The sequence below is a fragment of the Aristolochia californica genome, unplaced genomic scaffold (genome assembly GCF_029961685.1).
Source record: "Aristolochia californica isolate CCGP_79_NKW_82.1479 unplaced genomic scaffold, dmAriCali1.0.hap1 SCAF_4, whole genome shotgun sequence".
Lineage (NCBI taxonomy): Eukaryota > Viridiplantae > Streptophyta > Magnoliopsida > Piperales > Aristolochiaceae > Aristolochia > Aristolochia californica.
In genome coordinates this window covers 3,428,642-3,451,538 of record NW_027182103.1, presented here as the reverse complement: position 1 = coordinate 3,451,538, position 22,897 = coordinate 3,428,642, and the positions used below count along the sequence as shown (strand labels likewise).

Genomic DNA, 22,897 nt, shown 5'->3' with positions numbered 1-22,897 from the left:
TCAACTCTGTCAGACATGTCGCTTTCCGTCTCGTGATCGTGACTGAAGCCGCTTCTGTCTGCGTCGACACGGCGATGGCCCCACCGCACGGACCAGAGTGAAAGAGCGGGAAAAAAGGAAAACGCAGAGAAAGAAAACCAGGGAGTCTCCCTGGTTTTCTCGCTCTACGCTACTCTCGCTCAGCATTGGACCCTTTTTCTCTGAGTAGGATTTTTTAATTATTGTTTCGTTGATTTTTGTAGTTTTCCGAACAGTGAAAGTGAGGAAAAGGTTATGGATTTGTTGATGCTCTCGGGACCTCGTGGGAGAATTTTTATGTTTTCTTTTTGTAGGAATTTCGAGGGGTCGTTTCGTGCTTCGATTTCTGTTAAGGGTGCTGGAATGATGGCGTGACTGAAGCGTTTTTGTGGAGTTTATATATGTTGGTTGATGAACAGGAAGGTTGAGCTGAAAACTTGTCGGTTTACTGCAAATGCAACTCGTGAGCTTTCTTGAAGGATTTTCCGTAGCTTTTGGTCTTTGTTTTGACGTGAATATGGTTTTGGTTTAGGACTGGAGAAGGAAAGAGCGTTCTGGATTGGTGCTGAATTACACTCCTCCCCATTTTCTATGAAGGTGGGGAGTTACAGGGGTGGTATTTTTTAGTGGTTGTACCAGTTTCCGTGAGGTTTGGTGGACTGAGACGAACACCGAAGCTCGGTCGAGCTTTACGGTTTGAAAAATCTGATTTTGGTGAGCTTTTCTGTTGGGTTTTCTCTCTACTTCCCGTTTGAAGGGGGTGTTTTGTCCATTTCATGGAGACAGGTAGAGCTAAATCCTATTTTTTTAGAAAAGCCGTCATTCTGTTGTGCCTTTTCCCAACCTTAGAATGCCTCGGAACATCGGAGGCTCTTCCCTTCCGCCGTAGCTCTCATATCCTGTCCCAGCCCCCTTCGTCTCCTAGGGTTCCCGGATTCAAAGACCCACTTCGTCGAGTTCTACTGGGTCTCCTTTTTGGATCTTTAAGCGGACTTTTCTTAGCAGTCCTTTTTGTCCTTGTAATTCGATTCTTTATTCAGTACGTGAACCGAATGCCAATCCTTAAAGGCCCTGTTATCTTCTCGCCTAAAATTTCTCCAAGAACTCTTCTGGCGGCCCTTTCAAATGAATCACAATTGCTTGGCTCGAGTCCCAACGGGAAATACTACCGCGTGGTTTTAGAGAACGGGCTTGTTGTTGCTGTGAAGAGATTTGAACCTTTAGAAAACGGTGCACCAGAGGTCCAAAGAAAATCTGTTAAGAGACAGATACAGAGGGAACTGGAATTGTTGGCCTTGTTAAGGCATCGGAATTTGATGAGTTTAAGGGCTTATGTACGGGGATCCGATCATCGATTCTCTTTGGTTTATGACTATGTGCCGACTGGTAATCTTGAAGATGTGATGAACAGGGTTCGAGCTAAACAGTTGCAGCTAAAGTGGGAAATTAGGCATAGGATTGCTGTTGGGATTATAATGGGTCTCCGTTATCTTCACTTTGGGTGTAGCCCGAGAATTCTTCATCATGATTTGAAGCCAACTAATGTGCTGTTAGATGAGGAGTTTGAGCCAAGGTTGGGGGACTGTGGGTTGGCTAATCTTATGCCACATGCAGGTAGAGGAATGTTGCCTTATGTTGCTCCTGAGTGTCTGCAGAGTAGCAGGTAATACTCTAAAAAGACTGAATTTTTTGGTTGCTTAATGTGTTAATCCTTTCCATTTTACTCCTGGTTCATTGGCCAAATTTAGCCACTTGAACTGATATTATATTATTGAGTGAGTTTTCGTTTCTCTCATGAATTTTCTGGCTTTGTGAAATTCTTGAACTGGATAGAATGTTAACTGATGTATGAGAACCAATAAAAGAAAGTGCTTCCAGATGGCAATCTTAGTTTAGATTGCATGTTATGAACCAAAATTTTCTATGCATTCCCGGTGTTTTGGCAGGAGGGAAGCAACTAGGGACTTAGTGGGTGTTGTGGCTTGTTTAACAGTGAGAATATGTCTGCACTTTCTATGATTGGAAAACTGGCCTGAACCAATTTAAAAGCCTGAATATCTTAGTTTCTCTGTTCATTGTATGTGCTAGTGATAAAAATTTTGAGCATTTTTTGTGATTCTGACAGATATACAGATAAGAGCGATGTTTTCAGTTTTGGAGTCATTTTAGCCGTGCTTCTTACTGGGAAAGATCCGCTGGATCCTTTTTTTAGTGAAATGGGTGGGGGTAGCATATGCCGGTGGCTCAGGCATTTGCAGCAAGCTGGGGAGGCTCGCAAGTGTTTGGATAAGAGCCTCTTAGGGGAAGAAGTAGAAGAAGATGAGATGTTAATGGCTGTAAGAATTGCTGTTGTATGCCTCTCAGATTTGCCAGCTGATCGGCCCTCAAGTGATGAGCTTGTTCCCATGCTCACCGAGCTCCATAGCTTATGAATGGTATGTATCTCTCTTTGACTCACCCATTTGTAGATTTTTTATGGCAGGGTCTTCCTGGATTTTTTATTTAGAGGGTCTAAATCTGTAAACTAGCTTTTCTCTGTGCTTGGAAACTGTATAAAATGTGAATTTTCAGCAAGATTCTTCATCTGTTTTTCCTCTGTGGTGTGGTCCTTGGATGAATCAGATAGAAAGTATACAGTTTATCTGAAAGAAAACTTTATAATCAGAAATCTCGCATACAAAAGGTTTTTTAGTGCAGGAATTGTGTCTAAGCATAATCTTCATCGAGGCCTTCCTCTACTTGGGTTTGTTGGTAAGTTTTTGTCTAGAGGGAGCCGTTCTGAGTCACGGCCTGTATAATTCTTTACATATGCTCAAGGCTGCCAATGCTTTGTGTCCACTTCCAGTTTTGGTTTGCTTATCAGGGATTATTCTCTAGTGTTGCGAACTGATATATCCAGTTGTATATGCCAATCATCAAAAGCTCAAACTACTTCCCTCAGTTTCAAGACAGTGTTGATGCAAGCCAAAAAGAGCTGGGTTGAAAGGGTGTATTCACTGAAAGGCTTATTAGGGACGGTAAATTTCCTTGTATAACTTAAACAAAGTTGGGATCATTCAACCTGGTCTTTTGGGTGAAGCTGATTTGTATTAGAACCGATGAAAAAACTGGAAACCAAAATTTATCATCACAAACTAGTTGAGGAGCAAGAAAACTGGAGCCATCTATACAACAAGTTAGTTACACCAAATTTTACCTCTTCATACCTCCTTTTTTCTATTTTGCCTCTGTTCATGTTTTTATGCGCATTTCATTTGTGTGATAAGATGACAATATGTGAACTGTGAAGATAAAAGAGAAAAAACACTAAATATCAAATGAAAGAAAAACAGAGCTTAACCAGAACCTGCAACACAACACTGCATGGAGAGGTTATGGAAAGACATGGTAGAAACATTTAGACAGAAAGGGCTTGAGAAAGAGTGCCAATAAACACTTCATCAGCTATTTATCCATGCTTTGGTCACCCGAGCAAAGAGCTTTATGTTATTTTAGATTTTCTGATGGGTTGGTGGGAGCTGTTGGACAGTCCCAAACAAATAAAAAAGTGTCAGCATGACCTGCCAACAACCGTTCACTTTTTCATTTTTTTTCACTTTCATTAGAAAGTGCGCAAATCTGTTCCCATTCACAGTGGGCCTATAACAGCATATATTACTACGTCTTGTAAAGAAGCAAGGCTGTTGAAGTGAAGACCACTTATAGTGGGCCCCTTCCAACTAGAGACTTATTAGGATTGAGATCCCAATCTGGGAAGGAGTCTCAATCTGAGCAAGAGTTCTAATTGGGATGGAGTTCTATTCTAGGTGGAGTTCTAAACTGGGAAGTCTTCTAATTGGGTATCCCACACTGAATGTAACTCTTAGGCTATTTAAAGGGGAATGCCCTTGGCCATTTGAATCATCATTGATGCATCTTGTAATCACTTGAGTGATAATGAAGCTGGTGTGATCCCATGGAGTAGGCACATTGCTGAACCACTTAAAAAATTCTTGTCACTCTTTAATTTTTTTGTTACGATCTCATATAGTGCAGGATCCGCTATTCCGTTGCAGGTTGATTGATTGCCTATGTTTTTTAGGCGATTTGATCCCTAACAATTGGTATCAGAGCGGGGTACAACATCGTGGAAGTGATAGGAGAGGAGCCAAGAGGTGTGTCATCGAGTTTTGCACACATCATTGGAATTAGTCGTTGGAACTCTAGGAGATCGCCAGATTCCGTCACTGGAAATTGGAACAACACCAAAATTCGTTGTCAGAGACATGTTAGACGACGGAAGATTCAAAATTGAGAAGTTTATGGGCCAAAATTATGGATTTTGGGGGATGCAGATTAAAGATTACTTGTACTAGATGGATTTGCACCTTCCTACTTTTGGTGAGCAACCAAAAAGAGATGTCAGATGTAAACTAGAAGCTTTTGGATCGGAATATATTAGGGGTAGTTTAACTTTCTATCTCCTCATCAATCGCTTCAAATATTACGAAAGCAAAGACTACGAAAGAGTGTTTTGATCTGCTAGAGTTGATGTATGCAAACTCCTCTTCCACAAATAAGATACATTTTGTTATTCAAAATTTTCATTTAAAGATTGTAGAAGGTGATAGTGTTTCTAGCCACATGAATTCATTCCATGACTTACTGAATCAATTAGACGCCATCAATGTTAAATTCGATGAAGAAATTCAATTTATTGCCTTGTTGAAGTCATTACCACCTGATTGGGAATCTTTTAAGATAGTGGTACATAGCTCACACTCGACAATAAAGTTTGTATTGAATGAGGTTTGTGGTTTGTTGTTGGCCGAGGAAGTTTGACACAAAAGCAGTACATCATTATCAAGTTCGGCTCTAGAAATAAAGGAGAGTTCCAAATGGGTTGTTCCAAGTCTAAGGGACGGAAGAAAAATATTACATGTTATAACTGTGGACAGAAAAGTCACATCAAACGTGGTTGTAAAAATCAGGGGATAGAAAGAATATTGACACTATTAATGTTGTCGATAGTGAGGAATGCATGATTTTGTCATTAGAAAATAAATGTTATTATTGAATTGTAGATAGTGGTGAATCTTTTCATGCTACATTTAGAAAGGATTTGTTTGAAACTATGCTTTTGGGGATCTAGGTAGAGTTTATTTGGGGAGTGACATAACATTTGAAATTATTGGCAAGTGTGATATTAGATTGCTGCAAGAGAATGGTTCAATGTTCTTGTTTAAAGATGTTAGATCCATGCCTTGTCTAGGTAAGAGTATTATATATGTTGGTCCATTGGCTATGAGCGGTATAGCCACACATTTTTTGAGTGAGAGCTGAAAAAGGAGCAAAGGAGCTACGGTTGTCTCTTAGGGAAGAAACTTGGTACTTTGTACATGTTGTCCAGTTGCAGTAGAAGTTCTATCTCGATGGCATCAAATTGAGTAAATACACAGATGTGGCATATATGCTTTGGTCATTTATCAGAGAAGGGTATGAAGGTGTTACAAATGAAGGGGAAGCTATCGAGCTTGAAGAGTGTTGATCTGGAGTTTTGTGAAGATTGTGTTTTGGGAAAACAAAAAAATGTGACATTTTCAAAGACGACCCTAACCAAAAAATCTGAATGCCTTGAATCGGTTCACATTGTATGCTTTGGTCATTTATCAGAGAAGGGTATGAAGGTGTTACAAATGAAGGGGAAGCTATCGAGCTTGAAGAGTGTTGATCTGGAGTTTTGTGAAGATTGTGTTTTGGGAAAACAAAAAAATGTGACATTTTCAAAGACGACCCTAACCAAAAAATCTGAATGCCTTGAATCGGTTCACATTGATATTTGCGGACCAGTCGAAGTTCCTTCTCTAGGAGGTGCATGATTTGTTAGTTTTATTGATGATGCTATATGCATTTTATGGGTACTTTTGAACTGACTGAAGCTGACCCATCAAATCCGATCTTCAAATCTTATGGGTAAAATTCCTCTCTTATCTTGCCCGTGCATATCACATGAATAACTTTTTTGAGTTGATTTCGGATTGAGATTATACAATTACCTGTTTTTTTTTTTTTTTTTTTTAATCTTCCCAGAAGGAATCCTTTCTATCCTGTTCAGAGAGAGAAAGACACCCCTCCCCTCTTACTTGGTTCCAACACTCTTTGAATGTTTTTTAAAGGCCTGAGCTACTAATTTGGTCAATTAAGCTGTGTATTTAGGTCTTGAAACGATTAGTAACAGTGGGTCAATTAGTTTTTTGGTTGCTTTTGGGTCTTAACTTATATGGCCAATAATAAGATTGGGTGTGATTGATTTTGAGTAAACCAGTTAACTCATAACAGTAGAGTATTCACTATAAACAAATCCTTACGTGTACAAATAGTGACTCTTGCCTTGGATGTTCTGCCAGGAGACTCCCAATGAACAAAATAGCAGGTGTAGCTGAGCCAACGCTATTGCCAATAGTTACTAGTTTAACAGTGTTGGAGTCGGAAGATTCTGAAAGGGAAGGCAAATAATGGATAAGTGGAATAAAACAAAAACAAATGGAGAGGAGACTTAAACCTGTGCAGAATTTTCAGTATGACCTATGCAAGATGAGACGGAACATGTCTTGGGGTTGATTCAAATATTTGTTAAACTAGTTCAGTACAATTGACTAAACAAATTGAAAAAATTGGCCTTGGGTTGTCTATTTTTTTTCCCTCCCTTGGGTTTCTTCACTCTTAAATTCACAAAAAAGTTGGGTTCGATTAAACCAGGTTTAACCGATCTGTTTAAAGTTTGATAGCTCTCAGTTGTGACGTTATATCTTTATTATAAATTTAATTTATCATTTCATAAGATTATGAAAAACATTATAGCATTTTTATTGTTTTATACTAAAATCCTAAAATAATGAAATATCATCGTTTCATGTTGATTTACATTTTCTCAATTAGCTTAAGTAGAGTGCTCTCGTTCAGTTCTTGTTGAGTTTCATGAAACTTGAAGTACTAACCTTAGAAAAAACTCTACTTGAAAAACTAAAATATGAAGAGGAAGAGGAAATTCTTCTTTCTCCTCTTACGAACCACCTTTTCATCTCCTCTCCTATCTCTAATCAGAGGAGGTGAAAAGGCCCCCTCCCGCTCTCTATCTAAGCAAACAGAGTGAGTGAGTGACCTTATTTCCTCTAGCTAATGTGGAAGGTGTACTTAAATTAATTGATTAATGGATATAAGGTTCATGGAAAGATGTAGTACAAGCGAAACATTGGGTAATGTAAGAAAACATGACTTTTATTAGTAGTATAAATCGGAAATAAAGTTTTAATGGGATAAAAATGGGAAAGATTGGCAGAGATAAAAGTCATACGATTAGATGATTGAAAGAGTAATGAGACGTAATTGAAAGGGCATAAACATCAAGATGAGAATTACCTGGAGCCATAAGAATCTTACAGATTAATTGCACTTCTTCAACAATAGCAACTCTAGAGGAAGCATAGATTTAGTGGATGTAGCCTTACCAATAGACTGCTCACAACTTGAGCAAATCCATAAAATAATATTGGAATTATTTATTTTCCTCTCTTTTAGGTTTTTTGCATATGTTTTGTTGGGTTGAGATTCAAAACCATCCATATTTGCCTATAAACTACATCTATTAAGGATCTAGAAAACTTCTCAATTGTGTCAATGCCATTGTCTATTTTTGTATTCTTATTTGAGCCTAGATGCAATGTGATTGGATTACCACATTCCTAATAGTCATAGTCTAAAGGATGAATTCAATGAAATCACTTAAAGATATCGATAAAATATTTAATATAATAAATTAATGCCAATGGGTCGGATCGAGTTGGAACCACTACCTCCTTAGTCTCCCTGATGAGGCATCGGCATTGCGAGACGTTTTGAGCTTGTGAACCCCCCATCGACCACCAGGTTATGCCCTGTCACGTATTTCGCCTCGTCGGATGCCAAGTAGACTGCAGCCCATGCTACATCGGACTCCTCGCATGTCGTCCCCACCAGCTCACCCATTCCCTTCACTATATCACATATCTGGCCCGGTTTGGCGCCGGGATACAGCCCTGTGAATTGGTCGACGACGAACTTGGTGGGGATAGCAAAGGGAGAAATACAGTTGATGCGGACTCCGTGCCGGCCGAGGTCACTGGAAACCGACTTCACTAGCCCGGGAATGGCGAACTTGGAAACTGTATACGAGTGTGACCCAAGCCCGCCTAGAATTCCGCTGATGCTGGCGGTGCAAAGGATGGAGCCTGAGCCCACGGGGACCATGACACGGGCCGCGTGCTTGATGCCGGCGACGATTCCTCTGACGTTAACGTCCATGACTTGATCGAAGGTGTCGAGGTCGAGATCGACGATGCTGGATGGGAAAATGGGGCCGGTGATACCCGCGTTGTTGTACATGATATCGAGCTTTCTGTGTTGATTCACGGCGAAATCAACGGCTTCTGCAATTTGTCTCTCGTCTGTCACATCGCATGGGATGAACTGAGCTTGTGGGCCAAGCTCGCTGGCAGTTCGCCGGCCGATCTCTGTTTTGATATCGGCGATGATGACTTTGGCGCCTTGTTGGATGAATTCATAGGCTGTCGCTTTTCCGAGCCCACTTGCTCCTCCTGTTATGATAGCTACCTTGCCTTCAAGTCTGCATGGCACAGACGGTAAGAAAACGCAATCTTCTTGCTATTTTTCTTTCTCAATCAAAACCTCAAAATTCATCTTAGATCCTGGATATTATTGACTCGGGCACGGGTTAAGTCAGGTCCGGTTGGACTATTTTTCTTTCTTAATCAGAACCTCAAAATTCATCTTAAGACCGTCAAGATTTTTTTTTTTTATGTCTTTGACGTTTTTAAGTTAGGGGTGGACATAGGTGGGTTTCCTGGGAGCTGAACCTGATCGAAAAAAACTTGAAACGTCAAACCCAACCCAAACTTGATCATCATTTCCCGTCCCTGACCTAAAATCCAACGGGTTTTTTTTCCTTCGATATCCAATTTATAGGGTGAAACCCGAAATCAAAACCCAGGGTTTTCAGGTTGTATTGGGTCCGGTTCCCCATGAAACCCAACCCAATGCTTACCCCTACCCTAAGTATGTCTCATATTGAACTAAGAATAAAACAGATTAGAAAATGTGAGTCTTTTTTATTGAAGACTGGAATCAATGTCCTCTATTCATTTATGTCAAATTTACACGATTAAAATACTATAATTCTGGATTAAAAATATTGAATTAACTTAATTATTATATTTATATATTTAATTGAATAATCATATAGGACCTAAAAATGCACCATCAAATTAGCAGTTAATTTCACATAATTTTTTTAACATCATATTATATAAAATTAATTAATATAAAAAATATTTTAATCTACACAAATCATGATGAAAAGAGTTCCAATTAGAAAAAAAGAGATTTTTTTTTTGAAAAACCAAAAAATTAGAAGTCAAGGCGGCAATGCAAAAGGGGGAGACTAGAAAATGGATCATGTGAGACAGTTGTGAAATATAATAAAAGTCCGTTAGAAAGGAAGGTTCTATGATCAAATAAGTCACGATCGTGCCCCACGACAGAGACAAATCAACGGCGAAGATTGGATAAAATTTAAAGAGAAATGTCCCGCGTTTGACAAAGAACAGCGAAAGAAATAGAAAAGAGCGGTCGATCGTGAGAGTTATGATTAGGGCGCCAAACCATCAAAGCCCAACCTAACCTCGTAAAAATTATTGTCCTGTCTGCCTCACGAAAACCTACTTGAACCCTCCCGTAATTGACTAACAATTGTTTACTAATTACGATACTACCACTCTCCCTGCGACAGTGGGAGACGCTGAAGTCGCTGCTTCCTCTCGGTCTCCAATCTCCAGTCACCGCCGAAACAATGGCGTGTTTCGGTAATTTAACACAAGCAAAAAGAAGAAGAAGAGGAAGAAGAGAAAAAAAAAAAACGAAAGAAGAAAAAGTGACGGCGAACGTACCTTCCGCCGCGGCATGCGGTGGAGAATCCGGCACGACTTCCGACACAATCACCGGCGAGTGGTAGTCCAACCATATGATCTCTCGACAGGAGGTGCCTCAACCTGTCGTTTCATCTTCATCACACCAAATAAGTATTGATAGAAAAACGAAGAGATCACAGTACTCACAAGTAAGCTGTCTCACTGTTCAGTACTACTACTAACCACGCGAGAAACCGCTAGAAGAAGACAGAAAGATCAACAGCGGTCGTTTACCTGATAGCAGTGAGCCTCAGCATCTCTCCGGCCAAAAACAAAAAAAGAGAACAAGAAAAACAGAGCGGCGACGATCTTTTATTTTCCGATCGGGGAGACTGAACGCAGAGTCGGAGGAGAGTGGAGCCGGTATTTATTGACACAGAGGAGAGCAGCAGCTTAAAAGCTGCGTGTTTTTTCAGCACGCATTTTCATGCGAGGTTTCAGATCTCGCCTCAGACTCGGAAACGCCATTATTTTATTCCTCATCGACAAACCAGAGCAGAGGAAAGCGGTAAGAACTCTACAACAAATTATCTTTCTTTTCCGTCAATCTTTCTCTCTTTCCCGATCGGAAGTCGTCACTCCGGTGCCCGTTAGCCACTTTGCGCCTCTGATTTAAATAAAATAAATAATAATAAAATGAAAAATAAAGAAAAAGAAAAAGAAAAAGGCTATAAAGAAAAGTGTAATAATAAGAGATCTATTTCAGTAGCGGAATTTAAGTAGGTGGTCGTCGTAGTCCGACAGCAGCTACCCACCTGTCCAGTTTTCTTTAATTGGGAGAGGTACGAGTTTACAAGAAAAATAATATTCTTTTTTATGTCAAATAAATCCTTCAAGTCACTAATAATTACAGTATTAGTTCTAGATTTTAACTAATTATCTTCATAATTATTTCCCAGACATAAACTTAATAGAATTGGTTTTGTAAATAACTAAGTGCCTAACCATCTTGAGTTGGTTTACTCATCCATGTGGATTGATCGAGTCAACCTTTAAATTTATTTAAAAATATAAAAAATAGCTAAAAATATAAATACTTTTTTTATTATATATAATATATTATATATAATTAGATAATTTTTTAATGATTTATGAAACATGAAATTTAAAAGTACCAAAATATTAAAAATTGTTATTATTGATTACTATTAATTACTAATTAATAATAATTACTAAATTAAAAAATATTAAGTTATGAATGTAATTTATTAATTACTGTGCATTAAAAGAAGTAACGACCTTCAATTGATACATTAATTACACCAATTAAAATATTAATTAGTTAACATAATCAAACCTAAGTTGAACTTAGAGAGCAAAAAATCATACCAGAGGCGGATTTTTCTGCCAACTTAGGGATTTAAATTATTCCCACAAATGTCGTCAAATATCTTCACAACCCCCTCATTGTCGAAGGTGATTCCAACGTCGTCATCCATTGGTGCTCCACATATGCTACTCCCCCTTAGAGGCAGTGACATATTCATCAAAGTGTTTATAAAGGAGAGGAAAATAAAGTAGTATCTAACCTCTCCTCCCTCTTAGTTCACTTTCGCCGCAATTGGGGAGTCTCTCTATTTATACACCAATTTTTTGAAAAATTATTAGATTTTAAAATTCAAAAATAAAATCTAATAATTTTTCAAAAATTTGGTGTTCAAAGAGAGAGACTCCCCAATTTCGGCAAAAGTGAACCAACAGGGAGGAGAAGCTAGATACCACTTTATTCTCCTCTCCTTTCCCCCAAATTAAGAGAGAGGAAAGTGAGAGAGGAAAGTGTTAGGGACGAGAGCCTACTCTCTCCCTAATAAAACAAATAACAAGTTAAAAAGGGCTGCCTTTTCCTCTCTTTTTCTCTCTCTATTTCGCTTCTTAACCTCTTTGTGATAGGAAACTATTAAGGGTTTGTTTAGAATTCCTAGAAAGAAAAAAAATTTGATCATTATTATTTCTAAAAATAGTTAATAAAAATAATATAACGATTAAATTTTTTTTCTAACTATTTTAGAGAATAATAATGGTCAAATTCTCATTTTCTTTTTCATATTCCAAACAGACCCTAAGGAAGAGGACCTACCTTTTCCATTAATTCAAGAGACGAAAGGTGAAAAAGTGAACCGACTATTCGCTAAAGAATTTTATATTTTAATCCAATTTTAAGATAATATTATTATTTTATACGCCTTTTCAACAACAAAATTAAGCTAAGGTGAAAACTATCCCTAGAGAGCTCAAGATTTAGCCACTTCTAATTTGATGGAATTGAACTAAATCGGAGAAGGATATCTAGTAATGTAATATTTAATAGAAAAAGGCTTCCTATATCAAATACTTGGCCTACTTAACCAACAACATTCTTGTCATAAGAGTGGATTACGCATGAGATGAGGAGAAGAGCTGCCAAGATTTGTAGTGGGATTAGAGGACAAAAGAGACTACAAACTGCATTCTTTAGGGAATGCATGCATGAGAGGGAGGAAGCACAAGTAATTGAAAATTGCATAAAAAGAGGGGATGCCACATGCTTTCTCTTTTTTGTAAGCTTAGTGAAAGATTTGGTCCCTTGTATTGTTATGCTTGTTTCTTTTATAAATTTAGTAACTGACCTATTGGGGTCGGCCACGAGGCATTTTGCTTCTTTAACTAACCCTAAAATCTAAACCGTAAGGGTCTATTTGAACCCTATGGAAAATAAAAGAAAATGAGAATTACACTATTATTATTTAAAAAATATAGTAAAAAAGAGAATTTGGTTATTATCTCATTTTTATTAATTATTTTTTAGAATAATAATGATTAAATTCTCATTTTCTTTTCTTTTCTAGGGTTCAAAACAAACCTTAAATCCTAAACCAACTCAAAAATTGTTATATACCTAATATTCATCCCATTTAGAGATGGCAACAAGCTGGGGTTTAAGAAACCCAACCCTACCCCCACCACTCCACCAATCCTTATTTTGCTCTAATTTGGCAATTTACAAATAAAATTATATAAAAAAATAAAAAAAATATTTATTAAAAACTTAAAAAGTATATTTTAAAATCCTGTGGGGCTGGATGCAAAAACTGTTCATATCCAACAGAATCAGTGGTCGAGTGGGCTGGAATCTCAAAATGATGGCTTTGGTCCAACTGAAACCAATGTTAATGGGGTGGTACAGTTCATTGTGGGCTAGATGAATGTGTCAAAGTTTGGTTCTTGCTATGAAAGAACCTTGCTTTCCTCCAACAATTGGCTGACCTAGCAATTCACTTTGATTATGAAAATCAAATTTCAAGACTTCAAAATCATAACTGAAGATGGAGAAACCCAATACCATAATCTCTCATCAAAACCTAAATAAAATATTTGTTAAGTTCTTAGTCTATGAGAATATTTGCTTCTGTAATTTAGAAAGATTGATAAAATGTCTCCTTTTCATTGATGACTATCAAATAAATCAGAAAATGTTATGAGATTTAGATTAACCACATTTAATTAAAAATAAATAGGCACCCAAAACAAGTCCATGTTCGAGCATCACTAACTAAATCCTTTGTTGGTAAAAGAATAATCATATAGTGTTACTTCGAAGATGTTTAATAGATCAAATTGGACCATCAGTAAATATTTTAATAGGATGTTAAAATGTTATTGTCATATTACAGTCTGATTACATTAGATGGCCTTCAAGATGTACTCATTCAAAAATTTTGAACAATGACATATTATACAATCCTTACTTTAAGGTAAGTATAAAGGTATTTGATGAACAATTTTAGGTGAATATGAAATATATATTTATATTTATTAAATTTGCAACATAGAATTATATAGGTACTATTGATGGCACTCATATTAATGCATATATTATGTTTAATCAACAAGCAAGATACTGGAATAGGTTCTCTCACAAAATGTAATATCAATTTGTACTTTCTGGATGGGAGAGATCAATACCTAATTCACGTGTACTACAGTAAACATCAACGAGACGACATACACTCTGGGTTTTCGAATATAAATAACATTTCATCATAAACATTATTTAGCCTATTTTTATCTATTATTATTTTTAATTAATTCATGTAAAATATATTTTTTATTATAGGTAAATATGATTTAGTAGGTGTTAGGTATACAAATCTTCCAAGGTTTTTGGTTTTATATGAAGGGACTCGTTACCATTTGCTAGAATTTGGAGATAACCCTCCTACAGATCATAGAGAATTGCTCAACCAAAGGCACTCTGTCTGTTAAGGACAACCATTGAATGTGTTTTTGGGATTTTAAAGCTCGTTCTCAAATATTAAAAGATGTCCCTAATTTGAAAATAAAGATGATGATTCAAGTGAAAATGATAGTAATAATAGTGATGATTTTGTGGATAATGGGGAGGCTAAGAATGATGCCAGCCTAATCTCGTACCCTAAAAAACACCAAGAAAAATGTCTCCCGACCTCCAATTTATTTTTCCTCGGATGATACACGCCGTACGGAACAACTCGCCTGTGTTTTGACGAAAAATTGAAGGAGTCTGGGAGTCGAGAACCCGTAGTACGCGCGAGAGAATCGCATTGAGAATCGGGCGTCATCGGGAACCGGGCAAATCGCCTGCCATAACCCAACGAACTCCATCGACACGTCTACACTTGTAGGTCCCACTTGTGACACGTGGCACCGGCTCAATCCTCACCACGCCTTCGCCATCTTTCTCTCCGGAGCAGAGAAACGGCCTTTCCCCTGTTACGAATGAATAATTTCTGAAGCAGACGAAAATCGGACTCCAGTTTTTCTCTTCTTTCTTCTTCTCCACAATCCTCAATGTGTAGGAGAGCTCTCTGATGGAGTGAAATTTATTGTTTTTTTCTCTTTTTGGTGCTGTGAACGAAGTTGATCAGTACTTCTCGCAGAGGTCTACTTGAACTTTTTTTTTTTTTTTTTACGACAAATAATTACTTGAATCTCTGGTACTTTCTGCTATTTCTGTTCGTTGAATGGATGCTTTCTTACGCTGCTCAATAGTACTAAAGGCATGTGATTTTGTTCTTTGTCTTCCATAAGGAAAAGCTTGAGTTCACTCTGCACCTTCTTGCTGAACCGAAGCATTTTCGTTGAAGCAGAGTCCCCTTTCCGGCAGCTTCTTAACTGAAACTAGCTTCTTTCTTTCTCTCTCTCTCTGCATTCCTCCTGTAGTCAACTAATTATTGTGCTATTAATATTAGAATCAGCTTCTTTCCTCGTCTGTCCGGACGATACTCGTAAAAACACCCTTTTTCTATCATTTTCATTCTGTCTGCACGTAAACTTAGATAGGCTAATCGTGTAAGGAGTTAAGGTAGCAATGGCTGGAAATGAGTGGATCAACGGCTACCTTGAAGCAATATTGGACAGTGGAGCCTCGGCTATTGAAGAGAAGCCCACCACTGTCAATGTGCGAGAAAGAGGTCATTTCAATCCGACCAATTATTTTGTTGAGGAGGTGGTCACTGGCGTCGATGAGACCGATCTCCATCGTACCTGGATTAAAGTTGTGGCTACTCGAAATTCCCGAGAGAGAAGTAGCCGGCTCGAGAACATGTGCTGGAGAATCTGGCACCTTGCTCGTAGAAAGAAGCAGGTAACTAAAGACTTATACATCCAAGTTTTGTTAGAGACATTTGTGTAAAATCAATAAAAAGAAGTTCGAATAATCTTAATTGTGATTTATTCAATTTTGCTATACTCCACGTTTGGGTGAAAATATAATTCTTGGTATGCATGCATATCGGCATTTTTAATCTGCTTCTGTTCATTATTTGAAAGAACTAAAAAATTTTGAGCAGAGAAAAAGAAATCTTTATTTAGCTTTACTTTACAGTAATGGTGATCATCTTTTTCTCATTGCTGTTTTTTTTTCTTTTGTACTTTTACTTCTTAAATCAGTAAAATGATAAACTTGTATGAATTTTTCAGTACTGGAATCTTTTTTTCTGTATTGATTGTCGTAATATATGGGCTGGTATGTTTTGCCTGTCTGTTGATTATGCTGACTATCCTGACAATTTATTTTAAGGAGCTAGACCTATTAAGAGATGGGCTAGCCTCTTTCTTTTGTGGAAGCATCTTGTTTGATTTGAATATCCATTGATACTTAATCATACTACAATTTCCTAAAATGAACAAACTGTGTCATCTTTTACGTATTATTTTCCCAAGAACTTTCCATGTGGTTGTTTGATTTTCATTAATTTTCACTGGTTGTAGACTGCTACAAGAGCTGATATTTTATTTAATAGAGACACACTACTATAAATGGCTAGGCTTGGGCTTTTATAGCTATTTACTGAAGGACAGAGTTTAGCTGATGATTATCAGCTATATTCTTTAATAGAAGTTCAGCTTTCTCAATTACATTGGTTTAATTGTTGGTTGGAATATTTGTCCATAAAATTAAGTTGGGCAATTCTAGGAGCTGCTTTTCTTACTGCTTGATAATGAAAGCTCTATCCTGTTACTGAAAATGGCAGTTCATTTATTTAATTTGGATTATGTATCTATTCATGTCTTAACCTTTTCTAGGATTTATTTCAGTATCCATAAAAAATTCAAATGCTGTGTGAAGATTCATGGTTATCTTGGCTTTCTTTTAGCTAGTGTCTGGAATCTTCAAAGACTGGATTGCTTTCTTTTACATGATTGTTTCTTATTTTTGTGAATTCATTGATCTTTCTTTTCTTTCAAAGGAGGGAGACTGATTGTTTTAACTCTCTAGATTGAATAAATTATATTGTGAGAGAAATGACATAATGATTTGTCTTGATGATATGTTAGTTATATCTCATTCCATGACTGCAAAATGTACCCACCATGCAGATCAATAAGTGGTACAGAATTTAACTAATTATGAGTTACTTGGTTATATTCCTAATTTTAGTTGGAATGGGAAGATTTCCAACGTCTTGCAAATCGGAGATGGGAACGAGAGCTGGGCCGGAAAGATGCCACTGAGGACATGTCAGAAGATTTGTCTGAGGGGGAGAAAGGAGACACTCTGGGGGATTTTGTTCAGTGTGAAACCCCAAGGAAAAAATTTCAAAGAAACGTATCTGATCTCCAAATGTGGTCTGATGACAATAGAGGGAAGAAACTCTACATTGTTCTCATTAGGTAGGTCACAAAATACAGTTTCTGGAGTGAAATCATCTTTGTAATTTATTCACTCTAGGATTGCTAATCTTACCTTCTGATTCTAATGAACTTTCTGCCTTTGAAATAATTGCTTTGTGAAAACCTACAATGACTTAGGTAGGAGAGAAGGATTAGGTTAACTTTGTGAGTAAATTTTTTATAATTGTATCCTGTTCAACAATGTGTCCTATTTTTATGTGGGAGAACTTATATTTGCATTAGATGTAGGTAAATTAAGTTGCTTGTAGTATATTACCGCACATGTTAAAGGTTCATATAAATCTGTAAATACAGATATTGTGTTGTAATAGGAATTTTCAGTCATTTAAATTTTTTTATCCATGTGAAATGCCTTTTCCTTAAGGTTAAGGCATTAACTTGCATTTATCTCATTGGTGATCTAGTAAAGAGATCCAAATTTCACTTTTAAAGGTGGATACCAAAATCCCAGAATAGTATTTATCTTTCTCTTAATGGACCTACCAATTATTCTTTGAAAGACAAACCTCACACTAACATGCCCAAGTTTATGATTTGCATTTGATGTAAAGTTTTATCAGATTCTATCCTAATGTATAACAAAATAAATTTATAGTAAATTTTCAAACTTCAAACATTTTCCCAGTGATATATTTGCCTGTTCTGTAGTGTCTTAAGTTGGTTGATTATCCTTTTTCTTAAACAATGATTGAGGCTGATTATTTTTGTACACATAAACCAGTTTGCACGGTCTAGTTCGTGGAGATAATATGGAACTTGGCCGAGATTCAGATACAGGTGGTCAGGTAATTGTTATCTTAGCCTCATCGAAAAAATCAACTGATCATCATACTCTTTTCTTTTAATGAATTTTTTTTATGAATATCTCAGGTCAAATATGTGGTTGAACTTTCCCGAGCACTGGCAATGATGCCAGGAGTATACCGGGTTGACCTTTTCACTCGCCAAATCTCGTCTCCTGATGTGGACTGGAGTTATGGGGAACCCACAGAAATGTTAACCACGTATAATGCAGATTCCCCTGATGTTGGAGAGAGCAGTGGAGCCTATGTCGTGCGTATACCATGTGGTCCAAGGAATAAGTATCTACGGAAAGAGTTATTATGGCCCCACATTCAAGAATTTGTGGATGGTGCTTTGGCACACATTATCAACATGTCTAAGGTGTTGGGTGAACAGATTGGGGGGGGTCAACCTGTTTGGCCGTATGTCATTCATGGTCATTATGCTGATGCAGGAGATAGTGCTGCTCTTTTGTCCGGGGCTTTAAATGTTCCTATGGTTCTTACTGGTCACTCTTTGGGTAGGAATAAGTTAGAGCAGTTGCTTAAGCAAGGAAGACAATCAAAGGAAGATATAGATGCAACTTATAAGATTATGCGAAGAATTGAAGCAGAAGAACTGTCACTGGATGCAGCAGAGCTGGTAATTACTAGTACCAAGCAAGAAATTGAGGAACAATGGGGACTTTATGATGGCTTTGATGTCAAGCTTGAGAAGGTGTTGAGAGCCCGTGCCCGCCGTGGGGTCAACTGCCATGGACGATACATGCCTAGAATGATGGTAAGTGCAGTTTGAACAGTTTCATACATAAAATCTCTAGTCACTAAACTTAGTATGGATGTATACAATGTGAAAATTCTTCATGTTTATACATGTAACAGGTTATTCCTCCTGGTATGGATTTCAGCAATGTGGTAATTCAGGAAGACTCACCTGAAGCAGATGGGGAACTAGCAGCCCTTATAGGTGGGGCAGATGGATCTTCTTCCCCCAGGGGTGTTCCTCAAATATGGTTTGAAGTAAGTACTTAGTGTTCTTGACCGGGCAAGTCAAATTTACTATCTATGGAAGTGGAAATTGGGCTGAGGATCTATTGAACTGTTGTTGGCTTTTACCTTCTTCATTGTTTGAAGGCTCTGACAGAGACTGTTTGCTTTCTACCTTCACATATTATTTATACAGGTGATGCGCTTCTTAACAAACCCTCACAAACCTATGATCTTGGCCTTATCAAGACCAGATCCTAAAAAGAACATTACGACTCTTTTGAAGGCTTTTGGGGAGTGCCGCCCATTAAGAGAACTTGCAAACCTTGTAAGTTTTTATGGTAATTATTTTTCTGTTTGTTGTTCTTTGATCTTTGTGAAATTTTTCACAAGCTAAAAGAAAGTTGGTGTGAACAAACTTTAATAAATTACCTAATTATTTTACATTGCTTCACTCTGTTGAAATGCAATGAATTTTGAATGTTATTATGCAGACTTTGATAATGGGAAACAGAGATGACATAGATGAGATGTCTGGTGGAAATGCCAGTGTCCTCACAACGGTTCTAAAGATGATTGATAAATATGATTTGTATGGGTCAGTGGCTTACCCTAAGCATCACAAGCAATCTGATGTCCCAGAAATCTATCGTCTGGCAGCTAAAACAAGGGTACGTTCCATTTATGTTTGCTTTTTTTGTGATTCTTTTAGAGACTTGATTATATAACTATGAATACCACTTCAAGAATCCACTACCTCAAAGAAACTCTCTTTTTGTTTATGTACAAATTGATTCCTGCTTTTAAAATGATAACAATGATTAACTGTTCCTGACTTCAAAACAAGAACCATGATGAACTAAGTTAATGAGATTGTGCAGGGTGTCTTCATAAATCCTGCTTTGGTTGAGCCATTTGGGCTTACTCTAATAGAGGTTAGTTGTCTGCATCCATATTCTCTTTTCTTTTTATATAATATTTAATAGAAATGTAACCCTGCATTTGGAAAAAAATAGGCTTCTGCACATGGACTCCCAATGGTAGCAACAAAAAATGGTGGTCCAGTTGATATTCATCGGGTACTCTCTCTCTCTCTCTCTCATACATGGTCTGATAGGTTATTTTCCATCTGATTATTTAGATGATAATACAGTCAGCCAAAAGACTAGGAGGACCAACTTGTTCACAGTTAATCACTTCCTGATTACCTAATAAGTATAAGCCAATTTCTGCTGCTTCTATCATCTAATTAAGGTCGGTCAAATCCAGTCTTTCTAATATGAGCTAAATAAGTTAGTTAATCTTATCAGATTCAAAAACATGTTCTTAGGAATCATAAAGGCAGTATTTAGAGAGAGGGTGACTGGTCAGCTACTGGTGTAGTTGCACATTTCTTGTGCATATTTTTCTAAATGGCTTGAGGAAGGAGTTTCAATAATATTCTTTGGCAAAACTCACAAAGATCTACTACTCAATGACTTTGAATTTGAAAGACTTGAGACAGATAATTAGGTTTTTGCTTTTATCTTTTGTTGCTACACTGTGTAGCCAACACCACCCTCAAGGGTGACATCTGCTAGTAATCAAGCATGAAGATGTTGATGGTAACAGTAATAATTTCTTTCTTTTAAAATTAACAGTACAATATTGCTTTCCTTTTTTAAAATGAAGAAGTTATTTCAGGTTATTCTTCATCATTCTTTGCTCTTAAATGAGTAAAACAGATTTTCATTAGATACGTTTTTCTTTTATATTTTGTATCAATGGTAAATAAAGAAACATAAACAGATAAATTTGGTGATATCGAGTTTTTTATTTAATATGTGATATTTTTACAAGTGCCTGCATCAGGTTAAAATAACCTGAATCAACAAAGAAAGAGTAGAGCCTCATGTTATATCCACTACATGGATGGTAACAAGTTCAATTGCAGTCAAAATTAATCCATTGTATCATTTCTTGTCAGACTATAGTGCAGGTCATGCCTACTTAGGCAAGCTTCGTAGTATGTTATTAACTACACTTTTATATATATTATGCTACTTATTAAGATCTTGTAAAGGGTGTTAGTGCTAACGTTCTGTCTTGTAATTATGTCCACTTAGGCTTTGAACAATGGGTTGTTAGTGGACCCACATGACCAGAATGCAATTGCGGATGCACTGCTAAAACTAGTTGCTGAAAAGAATCTGTGGCATGATTGTCAAAAGAATGGCTGGAGAAACATTCATTTATTTTCATGGCCTGAGCATTGCCGGACATATTTAACTAGGGTTGCAGCTTGTAGAATGCGATACCCCCAGTGGCAGACTGATACTCCTCTAGATGAAAAAGCTGCGGAAGAATCTCTTGGTGACTCTCTAAAAGATGTCCAGGACATGTCTTTAAGGCTCTCTGTGGATGACAAATCTTCATTGAATGGGTCAGTAGAGTATAATCAGATTGAACTGGAGAAAGCTGCAGAAAAGGGAGACCCGGAGTTGCAAGACCAGGTCAAAAGTATCTTGAGCAGGATTAAGAAACCAAGCTCTGAAGCTAAAGAAAATGAAGTGGGAAGGAAACATAATGAAACTGGAGCAGGTATAGTTAATAAGTACCCTGCTTTGAGGCGAAGAAAGAGGCTTATTGTTATTGCATTGGATAGCTATGATGATCAAGGAAACCCCAGCAAAAAACTGTTGCAGATTGTGCAGGAGATTTTTAAGGCTGTCAGATTAGATTCTCAAATGGCAAGATTCACAGGATTTGCTCTTTCTACTGCAATGCCAATTTTAGAAACAATTAATTTTCTGAAGTCTGGTAAAATCCAGACAACAGATTTTGATGCAATTATATGTAGTAGTGGGAGTGAAGTGTATTATCCAGGTATAAATCAGCCTGAAGATGATGGTGAAAAGATTTCCTCAGACCCTGATTATGCTTCCCATATTGATTACCGTTGGGGCTGTGATGGTTTGAAGAAAACTATTTACCAGTTACTGAGTACACAGGATGGAAAACTGGATAAATCCAAGGACACTCCACATGCCATTGAGGAAGATGCAAATTCAAATACCAGTCATTGTATTTCATACTTCATAAAAAAATCTCCCAAGGTATTTTTGGTTGGCAAAAGAAGCATTACCAAAGTAATTCTTTAATACAGTACATCGGGTATCTTAAAGTGGCTATTTTTTCAGGCAAAGAGAGTGGATGACTTGAGGCAGAAGCTCAGAATGCGAGGCTTACGTTGCCACCCGATGTACTGCCGCAATTCTACTCGTTTGCAAGTGGTTCCTCTCCTTGCATCTCGGTCGCAAGCACTCAGGTATGCTCCTACTTTTATCATTTATACATTAGATGCAGAATTATACTAGTTGTCACATGAATGGTTAGCAGAGCTGGATCTTGAGTCCTCATTGTTATGTGTTGTTAGGTACTTTTTTGCTCGCTGGGGCCTGAATATTGCAAACATGTATGTATTTGTGGGCGAAATGGGTGATACGGATTATGAAGAACAGATATCTGGGGCTCACAAGACTATCATCATGAAGGGAGTTGTGGAGAAAGGGTCAGAGGAGCTGTTAAGAACTGCTGGGAGTTATCAGAGAGATGATATTGTTCCAAGGGAAAGCCCCCTTGTGGCCTATACACATGAAAATACAGCAGAGGGAATTTCTAAAGCAATTAAGGAGGTCTCCAAAACATCTGGGATGCTATAAAACAGTGGTTGAAATATCGAGACAAAAGCTCTCTGTTAATTAGCAGAGAAGTTTTACTCTTCTTTTGAGTTTAAACAGGAAGAGAATACCAGGGTTCCAAATTCTATTTAAGTTCGTATTTGTGATTTAGGTGGTAAAGAAGGTACAGATCGATGTAACCAAGTGCAGCACCATATTATGAAAGTTCTGCAACTTGCTGTGATAAGTTTTGCTCTGTTCATGACTTCAATATTTCTCTGGTTTTGCCCTTATGATT

General features: G+C 37.4%; 3 protein-coding genes across 9 annotated transcripts; 2 read left to right on the top strand and 1 right to left on the bottom strand.

Moving 5' to 3' along the window:
- The first annotated feature begins 144 nt into the window (after positions 1–144).
- LOC137962598 (inactive leucine-rich repeat receptor-like protein kinase CORYNE) lies at positions 145–6,488 on the top strand. 6 transcript variants are annotated; one of them, XM_068809562.1, is made up of 3 exons: positions 145–1,681; positions 2,144–2,453; positions 6,405–6,488. In XM_068809562.1, the coding sequence occupies exons 1-2, from the start codon at positions 795–797 to the stop codon at positions 2,448–2,450; spliced, it is 1,194 nt and encodes a 397-aa protein (XP_068665663.1). In that variant the 5' UTR covers positions 145–794; the 3' UTR covers positions 2,451–2,453; positions 6,405–6,488. The 6 variants fall into 6 exon arrangements, with proteins under 6 accessions (XP_068665663.1, XP_068665664.1, XP_068665666.1 ...); XM_068809563.1 differs by lacking the exon at positions 6,405–6,488 and adding an exon at positions 6,088–6,292; XM_068809565.1 differs by lacking the exon at positions 6,405–6,488 and adding an exon at positions 4,100–4,617.
- Positions 6,408–10,588, bottom strand: LOC137962599 (short-chain dehydrogenase reductase 3c-like). Of its 2 annotated transcripts, none has more exons than XM_068809567.1 (4): positions 10,254–10,588; positions 9,999–10,112; positions 7,851–8,659; positions 6,408–6,493 (listed from the first exon to the last, which is right to left on the bottom strand). In XM_068809567.1, the coding sequence occupies exons 2-3, from the start codon at positions 10,070–10,072 to the stop codon at positions 7,855–7,857; spliced, it is 879 nt and encodes a 292-aa protein (XP_068665668.1). In that variant the 5' UTR covers positions 10,073–10,112; positions 10,254–10,588; the 3' UTR covers positions 6,408–6,493; positions 7,851–7,854. The 2 variants fall into 2 exon arrangements, with proteins under 2 accessions (XP_068665668.1, XP_068665667.1); XM_068809566.1 differs by having other exon boundaries at positions 9,999–10,100.
- A 4,757-nt stretch (positions 10,589–15,345) lies between these two features.
- Positions 15,346–22,765, top strand: LOC137962595 (probable sucrose-phosphate synthase 2). Its single transcript, XM_068809556.1, has 13 exons — positions 15,346–15,621; positions 16,918–17,150; positions 17,893–17,956; positions 18,042–18,734; positions 18,836–18,973; positions 19,137–19,268; positions 19,435–19,611; positions 19,822–19,875; positions 19,957–20,019; positions 21,046–21,366; positions 21,409–22,035; positions 22,120–22,247; positions 22,356–22,765. The coding sequence occupies exons 1-13, from the start codon at positions 15,346–15,348 to the stop codon at positions 22,639–22,641; spliced, it is 3,192 nt and encodes a 1,063-aa protein (XP_068665657.1). The 3' UTR covers positions 22,642–22,765.
- Positions 22,766–22,897: the final 132 nt, after the last annotated feature.

Bases quoted from the DNA above. Each gene is read 5' to 3' on its own strand.
- LOC137962598 (XM_068809562.1), top strand. From the start codon at position 795: ATGGAGACAGGTAGAGCTAAATCCTATTTTTTTAGAAAAGCCGTCATT. The intron at 1,682-2,143 runs GTAATACTCTAA...TGATTCTGACAG, and splicing joins GAGTGTCTGCAGAGTAGCAG to ATATACAGATAAGAGCGATG.
- LOC137962599 (XM_068809566.1), bottom strand. From the start codon at position 10,276: ATGCTGAGGCTCACTGCTATCAG. The intron at 10,101-10,253 runs GTAAACGACCGC...ATGAAACGACAG, and splicing joins CTGAGGCTCACTGCTATCAG to GTTGAGGCACCTCCTGTCGA. The intron at 8,660-9,998 runs GTACGTTCGCCG...TGTGCCATGCAG, and splicing joins ACCGCATGCCGCGGCGGAAG to ACTTGAAGGCAAGGTAGCTA.
- LOC137962595 (XM_068809556.1), top strand. From the start codon at position 15,346: ATGGCTGGAAATGAGTGGATCAACGGCTACCTTGAAGCAATATTGGAC. The intron at 15,622-16,917 runs GTAACTAAAGAC...TCCTAATTTTAG, and splicing joins TTGCTCGTAGAAAGAAGCAG to TTGGAATGGGAAGATTTCCA. The intron at 18,974-19,136 runs GTAAGTACTTAG...TTATTTATACAG, and splicing joins TTCCTCAAATATGGTTTGAA to GTGATGCGCTTCTTAACAAA.